This window comes from Strongylocentrotus purpuratus, unplaced genomic scaffold, assembly GCF_000002235.5.
Source record: "Strongylocentrotus purpuratus isolate Spur 01 unplaced genomic scaffold, Spur_5.0 spur5_scaffold_12, whole genome shotgun sequence".
Lineage (NCBI taxonomy): Eukaryota > Metazoa > Echinodermata > Echinoidea > Camarodonta > Strongylocentrotidae > Strongylocentrotus > Strongylocentrotus purpuratus.
The window spans coordinates 17201945-17219820 of NW_022145597.1; the positions used below are offsets into that span (position 1 = coordinate 17201945).

General features: G+C 37.0%; 1 protein-coding gene and 1 long non-coding RNA gene across 2 annotated transcripts in view; one reads left to right on the forward strand and one right to left on the reverse strand.

The window, feature by feature from the left end:
• The window catches only part of LOC763427 (LHFPL tetraspan subfamily member 6 protein), a 47045-nt gene extending 39044 nt beyond the window's left edge, over positions 1 to 8001 (reverse strand). The window contains exon 1 of the mRNA XM_030981952.1: positions 6976 to 8001. Coding sequence (XP_030837812.1) covers positions 6976 to 7040 — 65 coding nt within the window. The 5' untranslated portion in view covers positions 7041 to 8001. The remainder of the gene's footprint in view (positions 1 to 6975) is intronic.
• Positions 1449 to 2788, forward strand: LOC115922664. The gene is made up of 2 exons (XR_004063541.1): positions 1449 to 1911; positions 2391 to 2788. It is a non-coding gene; the product is annotated as an uncharacterized LOC115922664 (long non-coding RNA).
• Positions 8002 to 17876: the final 9875 nt, after the last annotated feature.

A 17876-nucleotide genomic window follows, 5' to 3' on the forward strand; every position in this document is an offset into this window, starting at 1 on the left:
TCCCACTCTTTCTCTCTCTCTTCCACACCCTCTATCACATCCTCTCTCTCTCTCTCTCCCTCTCAAATATCTCTAGATATCTCCTCCTACATATCTATAGAATTCAGAATAACAAGCGAATGGATTCAAACTTTGTGATTTCAAATGGGGACAATGCAGAAGATAATATTTGCAAAACATGTTCGATTGTTTTGAGAAAAAATAAGTGTTTAAGAAACAGTTACAATTCTTAATATAATAAATAAATCCTAAATACATACAGTAGAGCTAATCAAACATTTATCTATCCTTAGTCCTTGAAACAATAGATCAACAAATCAATGTTATTAATGAACTAGCGTCTTAGATAGACATCATGTTCATACTAATTTCTACAATTTACAAAGCCTTACCATGAATCTGATTCAATTAAATACACATTTAATAAATATAGAGAGATATTTGTTACATCAGAGCATACCGATATTCTAATTAATGAAAATGGCAACAACCTGTTTCAACTCCAATGATTCAATTATGACTCCCTATGAAGTGTAGGGGAATTAGGAGTGATATATCACCAATTGTTTTGTACTCCAGATACTTGCATTCAAAATGCTCTAATAAAGTGGACATAATTCTTATCCAATATTTTCATTCAAATCACACTGTACCATTTGATATACAGGTAGAAATAGGCAGGCTTTCAAAAAAAGTACACTGCAATTTTTATTCATTAAATACACAGAGGGCTTATTGGAGCTTAACATCATACCCTTGTAAAAAAACATACAGCAATCATTCAATCATTCCCTTTAAAATTAGGACAGTCTCACATAGATCAAATTGCATTCCTTGCTGTTCGAACAATTATTTTCCATCACCTTTATGCGCATCCATGAATAAGCCACGGTCTCGGTGGGGCACGTAGACGTGTCGCGGTACCGTGGTGAAACCTCACGCAACATCTGCACCGTTTATTTCCCTTCACCTCTCCGGCGTAAAAATGAAATTTAGTCAATAATGCACGGAGCGTCTAGGATTAAAGGTGACACTCAGCTTTTAGTCAGAGGTGTCTGAAAGGTGGCACAAATGTGGCGTGGCTAACAAGTGGTATATAACCTAGATGTTAGCATGTAGACAAAGGTCTTTTGATATTCGTGACGTGAAGTTGTAAATCGTTTGAAATTAGAACAAAATGCTATGTCAATACAGCCTTTAGCAAAACATGAAAAGCAGGTGGTTAGCACTATTTATATCAGAAAAATGTGGAGGAATCCTCAAAATGGGAGAATAGATTCACCCGTACTTTTGTCCATTACTGTTCATTAAAATCAATAAAAAGTACAGTACTGGTTAACTGTCTAAAGCAAATAAACATTCACACAGTATTAAAATCAACGATATTACTTAAGGTAAATCAAATCACTGGAAATGTATAAAGAATTTATAGATCACAATCCATATTTATGTCAGACCCTGTTTATTAAGGTATATTCTATTTTTTGAGTAAACCTATTTGTTATTTTTGAGTAAGCTTATATTACTTTAAATTGTTGAACCCCTATTTAAAGTGTACCTTTAAACTATGTTTCTATTAAGATCACCTCTCTGGTATATGCTACTGGTGAAACAAAGAGATGGGAACAAAAAGACCCCTATTCTATAGGCCTTGTTTATGTCTTAAACCCAGACCACTTCCTTTATTCGTAGAGTACATAAATCATGAATGACCAGTGGATACACTTACTGGTACCCCTTTGTCTTGGGGATAGGGAATAGTGGGGTTGTTTGCCTGGTTTGGAAGAAAGATTGGCTTTCTCGTTGAGAGCAAGTTTAGACTTCAAGGCAGATAGACGTGTGATGTAACTTCCCCCAGAAGTTACTATGTCGCAGCTTTTTAAGACCTGCCTTGATTTTGTTTCTTAACAGGTAAGCGAACACTCACCTTCCTAAAAGTATATTCATGTTTTATTCTAGTAAATTATAGAGAAATCATAAGATCCTCATGCAATTTGAATGAATTGTACGATACTGTTTAGTGTGATTCTCCTTGTGTTGGAAAACCCATTGTATTATATTTTCATGTGTTTGTCCCTTAACTTTTGATACAAGATGGTTGTGACTGTGTATGAATTAAGATACCACTTTCCACAAGCCAGACCTATTTATAGATATTTCAGTCATTGTAAAATACTTTTGATTAGATAGTTTAGTGATAGCCCAATAACTACTTGTAAGACGATAAATACTCTTGTTGAATTACTGTGTTCCATATAAAGAAGAATTATTATTGATTAAGTAGGAGAGCAAGTTTAGACTTCAAGGCAGATAGACGTGTGATGTAACTTCCCCCAGAAGTTACTATGTCGCAGCTTTTTAAGACCTGCCTTGATTTTGTTTCTTAACAGAGTTCCACCATGGTTCCACCATGGTTCCACTTCCATTTCCCTCGGGACAAGAGTTGGGACTGCTGTCGTTGTTCAGGCAACGCTCTCCGCCTGATCGATGTATTTAGTGCTTATTGACGAACGACTCGTGTTTTATCAATTGTACTTTATATGAACGTCTATTCTTTTCTTCTATTCTTTGATGTTTTTTCTAATGTACAGTGTAGTTTACTTTGCTCCTTTTCTATCATTTGTTGTATACCTGTACAACATATTGTAAAGCTTTGCATGTAGCTGTTTTTGTAAGAATTGTTTGTTTGAAATCGAAATGCCAGTTGTCACACTGGGAATTTATTATCGGTGTACCTTTGACACTGAATATTAATAAATACCTCTTTGGAATTATCATTGGCACAAAATATATGTTTCAGACTTATGTATTTTAATGGATCTCCGTGTTTACTAATCTTAATTAATTGAACCGGCGCAGGCATAGGAAGCCTGTGTAACATTTACTAAGAAAGGAGAAAAAAGTAATTGATGGACTGTAAAAGCAAATCTCCTTTGAAATGATATAATTAATATTTATATTATAAAAAGTGATTTGACTACTAAAAATCAAGGACAGAGAGTGGTTTAAAATTTTAAAAAGTTCCAGAAAAGCTCTTAATACAATCTCAGAACAAAACAAACAAAAAATCATATTTTGTTAATATTTTTTCTTGTAAATGTGAAAAAGAGAATATTTAGTCTGAATAATATGTTTTCTGCAAAGTATTTCCATGTCAGAGTGGAAAATTGGACTGTTCAGGCCTACAGGCTGAGCTTCTACATCACATTGGACCTTATTTTAAAACAAGCTCTTCCATACAAATATTTTGCATATTAACTACGGTATACATTGTGAGTATGCATTCTAATTTTACAAGGGTAATATTTGTATTTATGTAATATAAAAAATGAAAAATGAAAATGAAAAATATTATGAGTAATTCAGATTTATGTAGATCCTATTTGATGCACATGACTTGAATGATCTGGCATCCAACCCATAAAATACTTTTTTTTATCAGGCATTTTTTTCTTCAATGCACTGGATGTAAAGAAAAGGGCTAGCTTTTCCTCACTGCAAATCTCTCTGTATCTTAGGTCCATAAATGTACTGTGAATTGGGGCAGGATCGGAAAGGCTAGAATAAAGACTCTCGATCGTAAGGCGAGGGATTCGGCAATAAACTGATGGCAAATATCACCCTTCCGTATAGATCTATCGTTTGTTATGGATCAGCAGAACATTTCAAGAGCACTCCACCTTTAATGAGGCATGCGAGCGAGCCAATATCTCTTGATGGCGCAATCACAAGAATTTGTATTCGGCACAACATCTGGGAGAGGGCAGGTGTGTCGACAGTGAGTGGGGCACTGAGAACTAGCATATATGAAGAACAGGCGGGGGTGGGGGGGGGGAAGGGGTTAATTTGCCCTTCCTGATAAATATCCTACCAAAAAGAATATCATTGGTTGTATTATAAATAAGGGAATCATTTATAATTGCAAGCACATTCTTAAAATTAAAAAAAAAAAAACAATTTGTATGGCCCGATAGTAAAACAGTGATATTCAGCATTTGTTTGAAGGTGCACCCCTGTGCTGAACTGCAGGCATTAGCATATAAGCTCTTGTGTAGTGCGCCCATCTTGATTCAAAGGACTGGATACCCCCCCCCCCCCCCCCCCCCCCCCCCCCCCCCCGGTACTGGGAGAAGAGAACAGAGTTTGTTTTGGAATTGGTGGTATATTATAAAGAGTGAGAGTGCATGCAGGCACGTCTGCGCTGTATTTCTTTCTCAGCTGGTGTGGGTTTAAGCATGGACCTACTTCGTAGTAGGTCCATGGTTTAGGGACAGGTGTATATATACTGAGCTATATAGCATTAATGGGTGAGAGGTTCATGGGTGGCGCGCAGATCCTGGCACATTTTAGGTTGATTTTTTTCTTGGGGGGGGGGGTATTTTTTTCATCTTATCATTTTGCTTACACTAAATTTAAAATTATCATAGTAAAATAGTAAAATTATCATCTGCTGCAACTAAGCCAGAAAATTAAAGCCTTCCTACATCATAAGATGTATGTTTAATTACTTTATTCCAACAAAGTATGAGCAAATTAAAACACCTTTTTGGCTTTCAGGAGACAAAACATAGTGGAGAGGAAACATATTGTAGTTTATCTCCAGAGATTCTAAGAACAAGACTACCATGATACACGAAAATGAACCATATTTCCTTTTACATCTTTGGGACTTCACGTCTTCCTCACATGGCGACATGAACATGAAGGCCTTCACTGTATGTAGCTCACACATGATGAGAGCTTGGCAGATAATATTTATGCACTATTGAACGATCGACTGGGGGATCGCTTCGGTCTCATCCATATACATCGTCACTAATTGAGCGTAGTAACACAGGCGAGTCAATGAACTGTCTTTAAATAGCACGCTGATTGAACAACTGGGAAATGGAGAAAGGCCCGCCGCATGTCTTGGGCGGATTATTGATATAGTTCCCTAAAAGGCCTTGACCGACACTCTAGCTCGGAGAAGCGCGGGGCTCGGGACGGAACATAAATTATGACACCGATATCTCCATGTAAAAAAAGGGAGCATCGTTTAATCAATATTGCGATGAGGAGCACAGGCAATTATTAATGGAAGCGTGGGGGATGGGGATCTAGAAAAGTAGGACTGGGCTCGGAGGAACAAGTCAAGTGGGTCTTTGCATTTAAAGCAGAGAGATAGATCAACCTATTTTTCGTCCAACTCCCGAGCTCTCAAAGGAACTCTGAAGTTGACATCTTTAAGTACCGAATGCTTTTCAATTTTGGTGAAACACAATGAGCTCCCCACATCAGTCACAAAGAATTAACAAAAAATATTCATTGCAAAATCTGTTCTTGGTTAAGTTAGCGTTGGCATTGGGATTCATGAAAAGGATGAAATGGTCTGCTAAGAGCCAGATTAAGTCTACCCTGTGTTAAATTAAAAACAAAAATGACTGACAAGTGATAGACTTGTGGCCCAAACAGACCAAAATGTTACTAATAAAACATACACACACACACACACACACACACACAATAAAACCAAAACTTCTCTGCTCTTAGATTATTTCAATGTCTCACATATGCTAGAAGCCTCTATGTGTACAATCAAAGCAGAAACAATAGATAATTAGCAATGCTTTGAGAAAAATAGAAATGTTTTGATAGTGTCAAGAAATGTGTAAATATATAAACCTTTGTATTAAAATTAAAATATTGTGGAGGTGTCTTGGTATATTGGTTCATTCAAAATTCTCAATCCAAAGGTTGGGAGTGGAGAATGTGTGCAGGGCAAGCCTGAATCCGATGACCTTAAAGGTTATACAAAGTTTTGGTAAATTTTGAAAATTGGCTGGATAGTGATTTTGTATATATTTGGATTAATTGGATGCCCCTGGATGTATTATAAGCACTAGAAAATTTAGCCCCTAAAACACCTCTGCTTTCGAGAAAATTTGAATTAAAAAATTTACCGGTGCTCCCGGTAAATTTTGATAAATTTCAAATAGCGCCAACAGCCAAACAATGGTAGCTGTGACCATGAAAATCTCAGAATATGTAGTTGTGGTATTTAATTTCCAAATGGGAATAGCCAATCGGTCGATTCTAGTCAAGAAACATTATTTTATAGCTAAATTGATATCTTGACCTTGAGAGGGAGCTATACAACATGAACAGCTTATTATTTACATTTTCATCACTTTAGACTCGATTTCAACAGCGACAACGGTTACTGAATATTGTAGGATCACATATGCTTCCAATATGTTAATTTGAACCAAATTCATGACCCCATACCAAAACGTTGTATTACCTTTAAAGAAAGAAAATACATGTACATGCATCTCCAAATAGACACTGTCAATGCATAAAGTGCCATAATAAACCCAGAGCATTATTATCATTACAATTTTGCCTCCAGGTTGAGATGCTAATATAAACCCACATCATAATAATATGAATAATATCAAAACATCTTCGAGTTCTCCTCTGCAACTGATACAGTATATTTTTGATGTTGTATTGTACACATGCGCGCTATGCATGGAAAAACACAAGATGGTGAATTTGATACATGGAAAACATTCTAACTTGACATGTAGGGTCTAGATATCAACGAAATCAAGAATTGGAACAATAATAAACAACAGAAACTCTGTAAAAGTAAAAGTACATGACACTTAATATGACACCTTCAAAAACCAGACACTTTCAGGGACGTTGCGCTTCAAACATTTTTTGTTTATGCACTGTTCCTAATATGTATTATTTCTCGATGCAACCCACTGAATTTTATAATCTGTAAACAATTATTTTACATGGTGAATAAATAAAACAAACAAACAAACATGACCTCTAATGTCTAATGTGTCATATAATTCTCAAGAGAATTGCTCCGCAAACAACCCATTTACAAACCCAATTCCCCCACTAACTTTGGAGTAACACAACTCAATTTTCTTCCCTCGTAGAAAGTGATAATTCGAAACCCCATCAATGACTTACCGCATTGAAATAGGATAGCCATGCGTGCGTCCGATGCTGTTGTAGGTATAGCGTGCCGTATCCATGCTGAGTGAGAGATGTTCTCCGATTCCGTAAATGTACACTTTCAAGAAGTTCTTTATCGCGATGGCAAAGTCATGGCTGAATGTCGCGACTGGTGTAGATTTTGTATTTTGTCACCCGGCGGGATGCTTTAGGAGTGGGAGTTCAAAGTCTGTTCCTCAAATAAAACTCAAAAATGTTGTCAAATTGTCCTTGATGCTGACTAGTCTCTTTTTAATTATGTTGATCCTTTGGTAGTTAAGCTCTTGCTTAATTGTTTTGTCTCTCTGATCCTTTGGTTTGAAGCCCTAGACAAGAAATCACAATCGCTGTAAAAAAAAATATCCCTCATCTCTAGTAGTCAAATGAACCAGAATAACAGCATTAGCAGATCTGCAATTAAAGAAAGCCACTCCTAGCTGGGCCACTCAATACAAAACGTAAGGCATTCCGAAGTGGTAAAGCACCAACCACAATTACCTCATCAAGTTATGCAAATTCAGTGACGTATATATTCCCAATTTCTTATTACACAATAGATATAAGTCACTTAGTCAATACAGCCGAAAAGTTCCATATCGCATTCAAAGTTGATCTTGTTTTGAGAAAAAAAAACATATTCCTTGTCAGATGTACATGGACGACTACACATGTACCAGTACATGTGTGCGTATAAACATAGACTCTTGGTACCAATGACAAAATTCCTACAACCGGTTCTCCTTTGTGATATTGCTAGCTAGTGTAATCCAATGGCTGAAATATTGAATCTGACATCGAAAAGTCAGAAACACCATGTGGTCAGCTCCGCATATCCTTAGGCCACAATCATCCAATGAAAAGAAATCACACAGCTAAGCAGGACTAGACCACAAAACCAGAAAAACTTCCTTTGCCGGAACTATTGTTAGCAAGTTTGACACAACATTGCTAAAAAATGGATAAAGAGGAAGTCAGGAGAGATTCCGTAAACATGCCACTGGCAGATTTAGGGGGCACTATACTGGCAGATTTAGGGGGCACTATACCAGCATGTGCCCCTTTCAAAATCTACAGTGTCAACAAAACAAAAAAATAAAAAAATGTGACCCTCTTTCCAAATACTTGACCCAAATTACCTGACGAATAATCTTTTCTTTTCCCCCTTTCCTTTTCTTTTTCTTCAGATATTCATCCTGGAAAGTACCCCTCCCCTGTTTAAAAAATCCTGAATCTGCCCCTGCTGAGAGCACCTTGCTTTTTCAATTGTATTCATTAACAGAAACGATTTCTTTGTTTATGATTAAGGAAGCCTTAAATTTTGAATCACATTCGATACAATTATTGATCATGGTTGGTTGTGCCTCTGAATTTCATGAAAGAAAATCCAGTCAATGATATCTGCAGAAAAATCACAGAAAGTATAACAAGAGGAAAATTTGACTTCATTTTCTAACAATGTCTGAGCAATCATCCTAAACATTAAACAAAAGTCACATGAGGAAGACTTTGGACCCGAAGGAGATAGAAATCAGTGTTCCATTACCGCCTAAGGCATTGAATTCCCTTCTCTTTTGATTAAATGTTTTCATTCAAAATGCAAACGGGGAAGGATGGATAAAAAATTTGTGCTGACATTAATTGCAAAGAAAGATCTTTTGATAATATGTTCAATGCAATTGATCACCGTGAACTCAATAAAAACCTGTGAAGCTTCACATAAATCATCACTATCAGACATATCGTATTTTAGGGCCAGAAGGGTGTTAACTCTTATATACTTTAACACAGACCTAATGCCATTCTGGCCCCACAAAAAGACGACAAAAGGCTAGTGATCATCAACTGGAAAAAGTCACAAGATAATTGAAATAGCAAACTTTCTAATAAATCCTTTACCTCTAGAAGAACCTATTTCAGCAGCTCAATAAAATAACATCTTCAAAAAGAGCCAACAAACCTGCAAATGAAGTTCTCAAGACAGAATATAGAATGATCCTCAAGAAAGTTACTTGCTCTTCTCCCGATTACACCTGTACATGTAAATGTAGGTCATTGAACCATGCACTATTCTACAAATAATGCACAAAGCATTTTACAATGTACATTTAAGCAAATAAGAGGCCAACTTACAATATTCTCACACATGACTGTTTACTCAACAATATAAATCAATAACGTCTCCTCCCTTCCTACATTCCAAGTTAGTGTCGATCAATGTTTTGATTGGGTATCACTACCAGTCTACCACTTGTGCCAGTATTACAAAGACCTGTCAAACTGGACAATAACCTTTATAAGGACCTCTGTTCCAAATAATCCTTTGATTGTAAGGTTTGCTTGTTAAAATCAGCTGATGAAGTGGAACAAATCATGATGAGCGGAAACACAGAGATAGTTCTAAAGAATTGCCCAAATCTATGGTTCTAATGTTTTTGCAGGTTTCTGTAGGCATCACAATACCCAACAGGACAATATTCTTATCAGAGCATTGTTGCTTGTTTAAATCATATGATACATCAGATTGATCAGAATGAATCAAATTGAAACTGAAGCAGAAACACCAAAAGATCTCTAAATATTTTTCAAAATCTGCAGCTGTAGGGATGTCAAGTGCTCCTGCCAGTATTACAAAGAATGTCTGAGAGGACAATGGCCTTTACTAGGATGTTGTTAGTACCACGAAGTGTCTTCCAATCAAAAGGTTTTCTTGAATCACCTGATGGATTGGAACAAATCAAGATGAAGACAGAAGTGGAAACGCTAAGAAAGTTCCAAAGATCTGCCAAAATCTACAGTTTTTCAAATCTGCATTTGTATGGACTTCACAGGCTCCTGACAGGATTGCAAAGAATGTCCGAGCTGAGAGGACAATGACCTTTACCAGAATAATTTTTTAACTGTCCTCTAATCACAAGATTTGCTTTTTGAAATTAGATGAATGAGGGTGGAAATACTGAAATAGTTCTAAAGGTTTGTGGAAAATATACATATTTCACAGGTTCCTGAAAATGTTGCAGAGCTACATGTAGAACACCTTTAGTAAAAGGCTCTAGCAGAATAGTGTAAACTGTAATGTCCTCCAACCATAAGGTTTGTGAAAAACAACTACCTGATCAGGTCCAATGAAGGTAAAAATGAAGCAGAAACACAGAAACAGTTCTATAGATTTGCCAAAACATCTGCATCACAAGCTCTTGTCAGTACGACAGAGGATCTCCGACACTAACCTTTAGCCGAATGTTGTTGCTACCACGAACACGTATAATCCACAAATCCAAATATCTTCTTGAATCACAGGATGGATCGAAACAAAGAAATGAAAACACTGAGAAAGTTCTAAAGATTTGCTAAATGTAAAGTACATACCGGTATAGGTATCTTGCAGGTCTCTGTCAAAGTACCAGTACATTGCAAATGCTTACTTGTGTCATATTATCAAACAGGGCAATAACCCTTTTCAAGAACCCTTTGAAGGACATTCTAAACAAAATCCCTGGTATGTTAAAGTCGCCTAATAGATCAGAACAAAATTCAAGGTGAAAGTGGAGTAGAGACACAGAAGCAGTTCTAAAAATTTGCTACAATCCTCCGCTGAAGGTATTTCGCAGGTTGCTGTCACTGTACACATACATGACAAAGACTTATGTAACATCAAACAGGCGATGCCAATAACCTTTTCAAGAACATTTTCTAGACCAATTCATGTGAGGGGTAAAAGAAGTGGAGATACGAAAACATATCTGTAACATATGCAGGTGTTATTTGCAAATCCTGGTCACTGCAGTACTACAAGTACTTCACAAAGGCTTGCATATATTGTCAAAAAGGGCAATAACCTTCTCAAGAACCTTCCAAGATGATCCCCTACAATTCACTGCTTTGTTGAAATCACCCAGTAAATCAGAACCAAAGATTCAAGGTAAAAAGATGTAAAGACACAGGAGCAGTTCTAGAGCTCTGTAAAAGTCTCCAGCAGTAAATATTTCTGCAGGTCAACAACACGGCCATGGTCATCACCTCCTGTAAGGAATACCGTAAAGCAGTAGTGTCAGTGACAGATCTCTTTGACAAATGTAGAAACACCCTCTGTATTACAGGGTATTTAAATAGGCCTATATCTTTCTGCAGTACAATAGATAGGACGATGTGTTCTCACTGGGGATCAAACAATGTTTCCATCAGTGTTGCAGCTGTGTTCACATAGTAATAGATAAATAACAGGATTCAACTACAAATCAGGGACTTGGTTGTAGGGAATAGGCTTCAAAGAATTACTTGCAGTGTTGGGGGAGATGTATATATGTCTCCATAAATGTACCTGGTTTTGGAAGTGAAAAGGAAAGAGTTGCCCTGCTCTATTAAATCATCAGTTCAGCACCATACAAATTCTAACTCCACCAAAATGTTGAGCAAACAATACTTAAAGCTGAAATCTTACTTTTAAATTTGTTTTTTATAACACTTTCTGTAAAATTATAGTTCGAATTAATGTATACCTATCTATTTCAAAATGTAAAATGGTTTTGGAGAGGGAAAATATCAGACAGATTTGGATTGAAGATGTGATTTGAAACAGCAGATTATGTATGCACTTTGGAACACTTTTCAGAACGCTATTTTTTGATGCACCTGAATGCCATCGCAGCCTTGAGGAGAGTCCTAGATCAACAATCAAATGCAGATAACTGTTACACAGTTAAGCCGATAATGGCATGGTAGAGGGGGTTCAGTGCACATGTAGATTAATGTTATCTCTGAGATTTGGATAAGAAACACATGGGAGAGATAAAACAACCAGTCTGGGCAGGATACATATGTGGGGTTATGTCAGATTCTGACCGACCAATCGATTTAGCACCTGTAAAAATTGAATCATTAAATTATTAGGCGTTGAATGAAAAGAAAATTTAATTCATCATCACATGACAATGTAGGCCACTTGACAAATTAGATTTATTAGATAGAAGGTATTGCCCTTGACTTTCCAAATTGGTATGAGGCTACTTTCTTGTATAATCAAAAAGAGAGGATGTTTCAAATGAAAATCCCTGACCATTGGAATTGGTCAATTATTAATATCATTTTGTTGTACTATGGATGGACTCTCTCACTCTACCCTATTAAAGAGGGTTGGACAGCGCTAAATTTATGTATGCTCATGTATTGCTTTATTGCAGAGAAAGCAAAGTAGAGTGAGTGAGTGAATAGACCAGAGGGAGGGAAAGAACCTTGGAGGGAAAAAATGTGAAGGAGACCCAAAGGACTATGACTGACTGCTTTTAAAAAGCTTCAACAACTCCACTTATGTCATCCCCAACAATGATATCTCTTCAGTGACAGGGTATAAATGATCATGGTATTGATTGAACATGTCAGACTAGCATGAGTACAATTAACTTCTACAATGTACTTCTACTACTGGTAGTTGATTCCTGGAAGATCAGGTTTTAGGATATTGGAAGGTTTGGTTTAATACCCCCCCCCCCCCCTTCTTTGCCATCAAGTTTTTAACAATTTTTTATTTTTTTTTAACTTTTCAAAAGCTATTTATTGTAATATTTACTTTAAATGCCCTTTTTGACGTTTCAATTACAGTTATGCCTGCATGCACATGTACATAGCTGATCTGAACAAACTAATTAACAATGAGGATACCTGACTCTGTTTCTGCTGAAAAGAAATAAATTGTTTTGAAGGCTATATTCTTTGATGGGCACTTTCCGCTATGAGTCCTATTAGTGCGTACAACACAGCCATCAAATTGACAATAACCCGTCATAAGATGGCAGATGGATGCATACCACTACACGCCTGTAGCATTCCACAAATTGGCAACACTCAATCAACCCGCCTGATCTATCGACCCTGTCTGTATGAATTGGCGAGATGCAAGGAGATGATGAGATTAATTATCTTGGTATAATGGGCCACCATCTATCATTGCACCAAGAGCCTGTGGCCCTGTTCAGACCACAGGGTAGTTATAAAAAAAATTGTAAAAAGAAACGTATTTAATGAAACGTCATATAAAGAAATGTGATGTATAAATAATCATCTTATACTAGGGGAAGGGGCATCCACATTGTACAGAAGTGTTGAAGAAGCATATATTCAAAGAATAATCAAATAGAAAAAGAGACGTATACACTTTATAGAAGTTTGGAATAAGTGTACTACTAGAAAAAATTATCATATTTGAAAAGAGGTGTAGGCTATAAATGTTTACAGAAGTATTGAATAAATAGACAACACTTTAATATAGAAGTTTAAAGTATGAAGAGATTAGTTGACATACGTGTACAAATGTTCGCCTTAGATGGCTGTGTATATGCTCATGATAAGCCCCACCGAAATGTATGGCTTTTGTACGATACAATATGCAAGATGTTAACATGAGGAGGGGACCCTGACTCTTTACCAAATTTTTGTTCGAAACGCTTGAAACGATGTTGAAACCTGCGTTTCGCTCTTTGATATTCTGTACATTATACGACGTCAAACTAGAAAGCAATTCAAGATTATACCAAAATTTATGACTGTATACAGAAACTGTGTACAAAAACCGTATACAATGTAGCTGCGTGTGCATGTATGTAGGTGATGAATCAAGATTTTGTTCAAAACACCCATCTCGACAGCTAGCTTTGTAAATGCGTTGTTCAAACTAGAACCCAATTACTACATCCAGGATAATATCAATATTAATCGTAATTTGTACAGCTACCAGTATACAAAAACAGTATGGCTAACTGATGAAAAACGATGAAAAACAATGAAAAACAATGAATCATTGCAGTGTGAATGCAGAGAGGTTAAGATGCGATCCGACTACCACTGACAGGTGATGGGAGCATCAGATGCATGTCAATCAATGGTACAGGATGATTTGGGGGGAAAGTGCAGAAGTTTTCTCAGTAATTCACTTTCAGCTTCTGCAGGTTCCCTCTTAATCCATTTGCTAATTTGGAACCAGATCGTTCCTGCATTAAGCCTTTGGGAGATATGACAATTTGGAAGTCAATGGATGAAAAGGCAATCACAGATTTTCTATTTTATTCTGAAACTGAACTTCCCTATTGTATGTGACACCAGTGCAAATGACACTGAAGGGGCTGGAGAAGGTGGGATTAAAAAACTTAATGCACAATTGCTCTTGGATCCTTTCTAAAATTCGGAATAAACTTTTTTAAAGACTATAAACACAGACAGATTGATCAAAGTACAATATGGCATCCATGGCAAGAACTTATACACTGGATGAGATTGACAACACAATATGAAGTATGATTAGATGCCTGAAAAACAACAAAGACAAAGGGGGTCGGTTCACTGAGCTGCGATTTTCCTTTTGGAGTAGACAGAAGCAGATAAATCCATATATTCCAGAATCAAGGCTCATGAAAACATCACTAAGTACCGGTATATCCTACATGTACGTGGAGTATAGATCTACACAACACCAAGATGCTAAATCCATAGAAACCAAATTGCGGTCCTTTAAGACAAAGAAGAACGAATATGATCCAGACTCGATTATTCCGACAATACTGTAGTCCCATATAATGAGTAAGCAGAAAGAGAAAGTGAAGGCTCCACCAATCCCAAAGTCACGTACCACACACCAGAGCGATTTCTGCCATTGCCAGTGGTAGCAGAGCGGGAGAGAGAGAGAGCCTGGTATTGGTATTGGTAACCAGCCAGCGCCTTTTGTGTAATGGAGCCCCTCAGGTCCGGTATTGATGCCAACGATGATGATGCGAGGTAATACTCCGCCCTGGTATAAGATTTCTTCATCTCAAGCGGGAGGGGTGGAGGGGAGACTGGACCAATCATGGATGAGAGGAACCGGTAGAAGGCCGTAGGTTACAGACCAGAGGGGAAAGTAAAGAGGAGAGCCTCCTTGATGTAGTCTTTGCCTAGATACCTTTTTGCTATTTCAGCCTCCCGCTGCTCGTCAGTCTACCCACGCTAGACTCGGTGCAACAAGGGTTTAGCTACATGTAGTCTTCTGCCTGGACTGTTTCTGTGTCGCGCACCCAATCAGCTGAGAAAACAACACATCCTCAACGCTAAAATAAAGACAGTCCTTTGCCTTTCATTTCATTTTCCGGGGTCGCCCGATCTGTGTTGGATGCATGTAAGGGAGGAGGGCACAGATGATTCAAAAATAAAATATATAATTTGGACTAGGATTTAGCAAGAACAGTGAAAACACACTTAAACTGTAAGTCAGGCTACATGGAGGTGGGTGGGGGAAGGGGGTCGGCAGCCTCATACAACTGTTAAAAATGTAAGTTCGTTGTCATTCTTTTCAAACATGACATTACTTTTACAAGTTTGTCAAATATCCATTAACTTACGTATGGACTCTCATGACAGTTTCTTGAGACAGGCCCCAAGTTTCCAACATTTATGCAGTCAACTAAATAGCTTGCGAATCAGAAGAATTTTGAAGTTTCATTTGATGTGGGTTTAACAAAATGTCCCGAGAAGGCATTGACTACCGTATATAACTGTGCTTTTTAAAATGAAAGGGGATGAAGATAATTTGCAGTTTTACAATGTAGTTTTTAGCCAAAGATTTTTAAAAACTTGAATAAAATGATGGAAACTAATGAAAAGAAAGAATAGGTTGTAGCTCTTTTGAAAGAAACACACATGATAACAGAAGAAGGGGAAGAGGAGATGTCGGAAGAAGGATCAAGTAAGAGATGAGAACAAAATAATTAGCATGAGAAAGTCAAAATAAACAGAATTGCGTATTCAACTCATGGACCAAGCACTATCCTGAAGTTTACAACCCAAGCCTTACTTAATCTTTAACCCTATAATCTTTGAAGAAGTAGATTATGCCCAGAGACTAAGATGTCACCCTAGCTAGCAAATGCCTGGCCAATTCTAGTCTGAAATCCCAGACTACAGTCAGGGTTCTAGGGGAGCTCAACCGTGGCTTGTGATTGGGCGAGAGTGCTAGCGGTCCAAACAGTTGGTATGCAAGAAATGTACACAAAGCACCTATATCTGGCACAGGAGGTTATTCCTATGGGGGATTCTACACTTGATGTTTTACATTTTTCATTTTCATACGTAAATAAATCGGTCTTGTTCACACTAGGCATATTTTTACTTCATTCTGAAAAATTATCAATTCATATCTTTCCTGAATACCAGTAGGCACTTCTACAAACGAGCTTTATAATTATTTTCAGGCACAGAAGGTATATATGTGGGATTGTACACTTGGATGTTTTACACTTTCATTTTCATCAATAATTTGGCTCTGTTCACATTCCTCACATTCTTGCAATATTCACTCTGAGACATGGATGTACTGTGCATTAAAAAGGGACTCATTCCATATCAATGACAATGGTAGTGAATTGATGCCTTAAAGGTATAATCAGTCTCATTAAGTTCATGTGAAACAGATGTGGGTATTAATTGTCAATGCTACCCGATGAACAAGTACATGTATGCAAATGAGCTTTTAACAATGATTTTCTCATACCAAATCCCTTTAAAGATGAAGTTGAGTTCTGGTCATGCGATTGCATTGTGAAAGAAACGGTGTGGAACCGACCAGAAAAGGTTGATCATCTAGCATATATAAGAATTTGTGTGTATTGCAAGGTTCTGGAATCATCAAAATGATAAGAAATGTGGCCAAGTCTTGGTAAAGTTACAAACACTTGCACAGAAAGATATATATTGGACTGCAAGAACATGTGGCGTAAAAAGCCGGCCCCCCGATTTTTACGATGTTACATGCATATTTAGAATATGAAGGCATTTGACAAGCCATGCTTTTCAGGGAACATGTCTTAACTGATGTTCTTCCACACTTGCATAATAAGAATGAGTAATGCTCACAAATTATTTTTCACCTCTTCCCAGAACTCAACCTTCTCTTTAAATTTGAAAAGTCGAGGCCAGTGAATCAAATGATACTGCCTCATACTGTATATGTCGTTTGCTGATTGTATTGAAGCCTATACCACACAGCACATACATCTAACGGTACTTCAAATTGGATTTTCTTTCACATTCAAACCAAAACTGGAAGAAAAAAAAAAAAATTAACCCCAATTTCTTTCCAGTTACCCAAAACTCAAACTTCTCTTTAATTCCTTTCACAGAGTACACGGTTCCGGATGAGCTTTGCTTTGTGGAACTGGCAAGGGAACTTCACGTCAAGCTGAATAAACTACACTCTGCCTTCAAATTAGAGGTTTTGTGCTCTTGACATACTGCATGTACGTACAAGCATAGAGAGCATAGCCAGCCTGCCACAGGAATGAGAAAGTATGAAAGCCACAAAAGTCTAGGGGCCACTAATATCATTAGGGTTCCAATGGGGCAACATCCCTCCAACATCATTTAGCATTTTTGTTGAGAATAATCATAATTTTCTCGCCTGATCAGCTCTATATTTCCCAAATATTCATTTTGTTTTAATTTTGTAGGATACAAACAAATCTCAAAGTAGAATTGAAAACTCATGGCTAAAATCAGCACTATCAATTTTGGGCATTTCCAAAGTTATGGAAATATATTAATGTCAAAAGCATTTTGTGCTATCAAAAATTGTGTACACTCAGAGGTTGCACTTCTATTGGGAATATACAAGGCTGATGAAAAATAAAACAAGACAATTTCATTTATTTTCATTTTCTTAGTAATTGATGACGGTATAGATTTGTTCGAACAGGTATTGTATACAAAAATATTTGTAATAATTATATTTAGGGTGAATGTAAGTTTGAAAAATTGAAAATATTTTTATTTTCAGTACAAGGCACATGGGTGGGGACCTGCCACTTTGAGTTTGATTAATTGCAATTTAAAAAATTCAAAACTTACCTTTTTTAATTAGACTT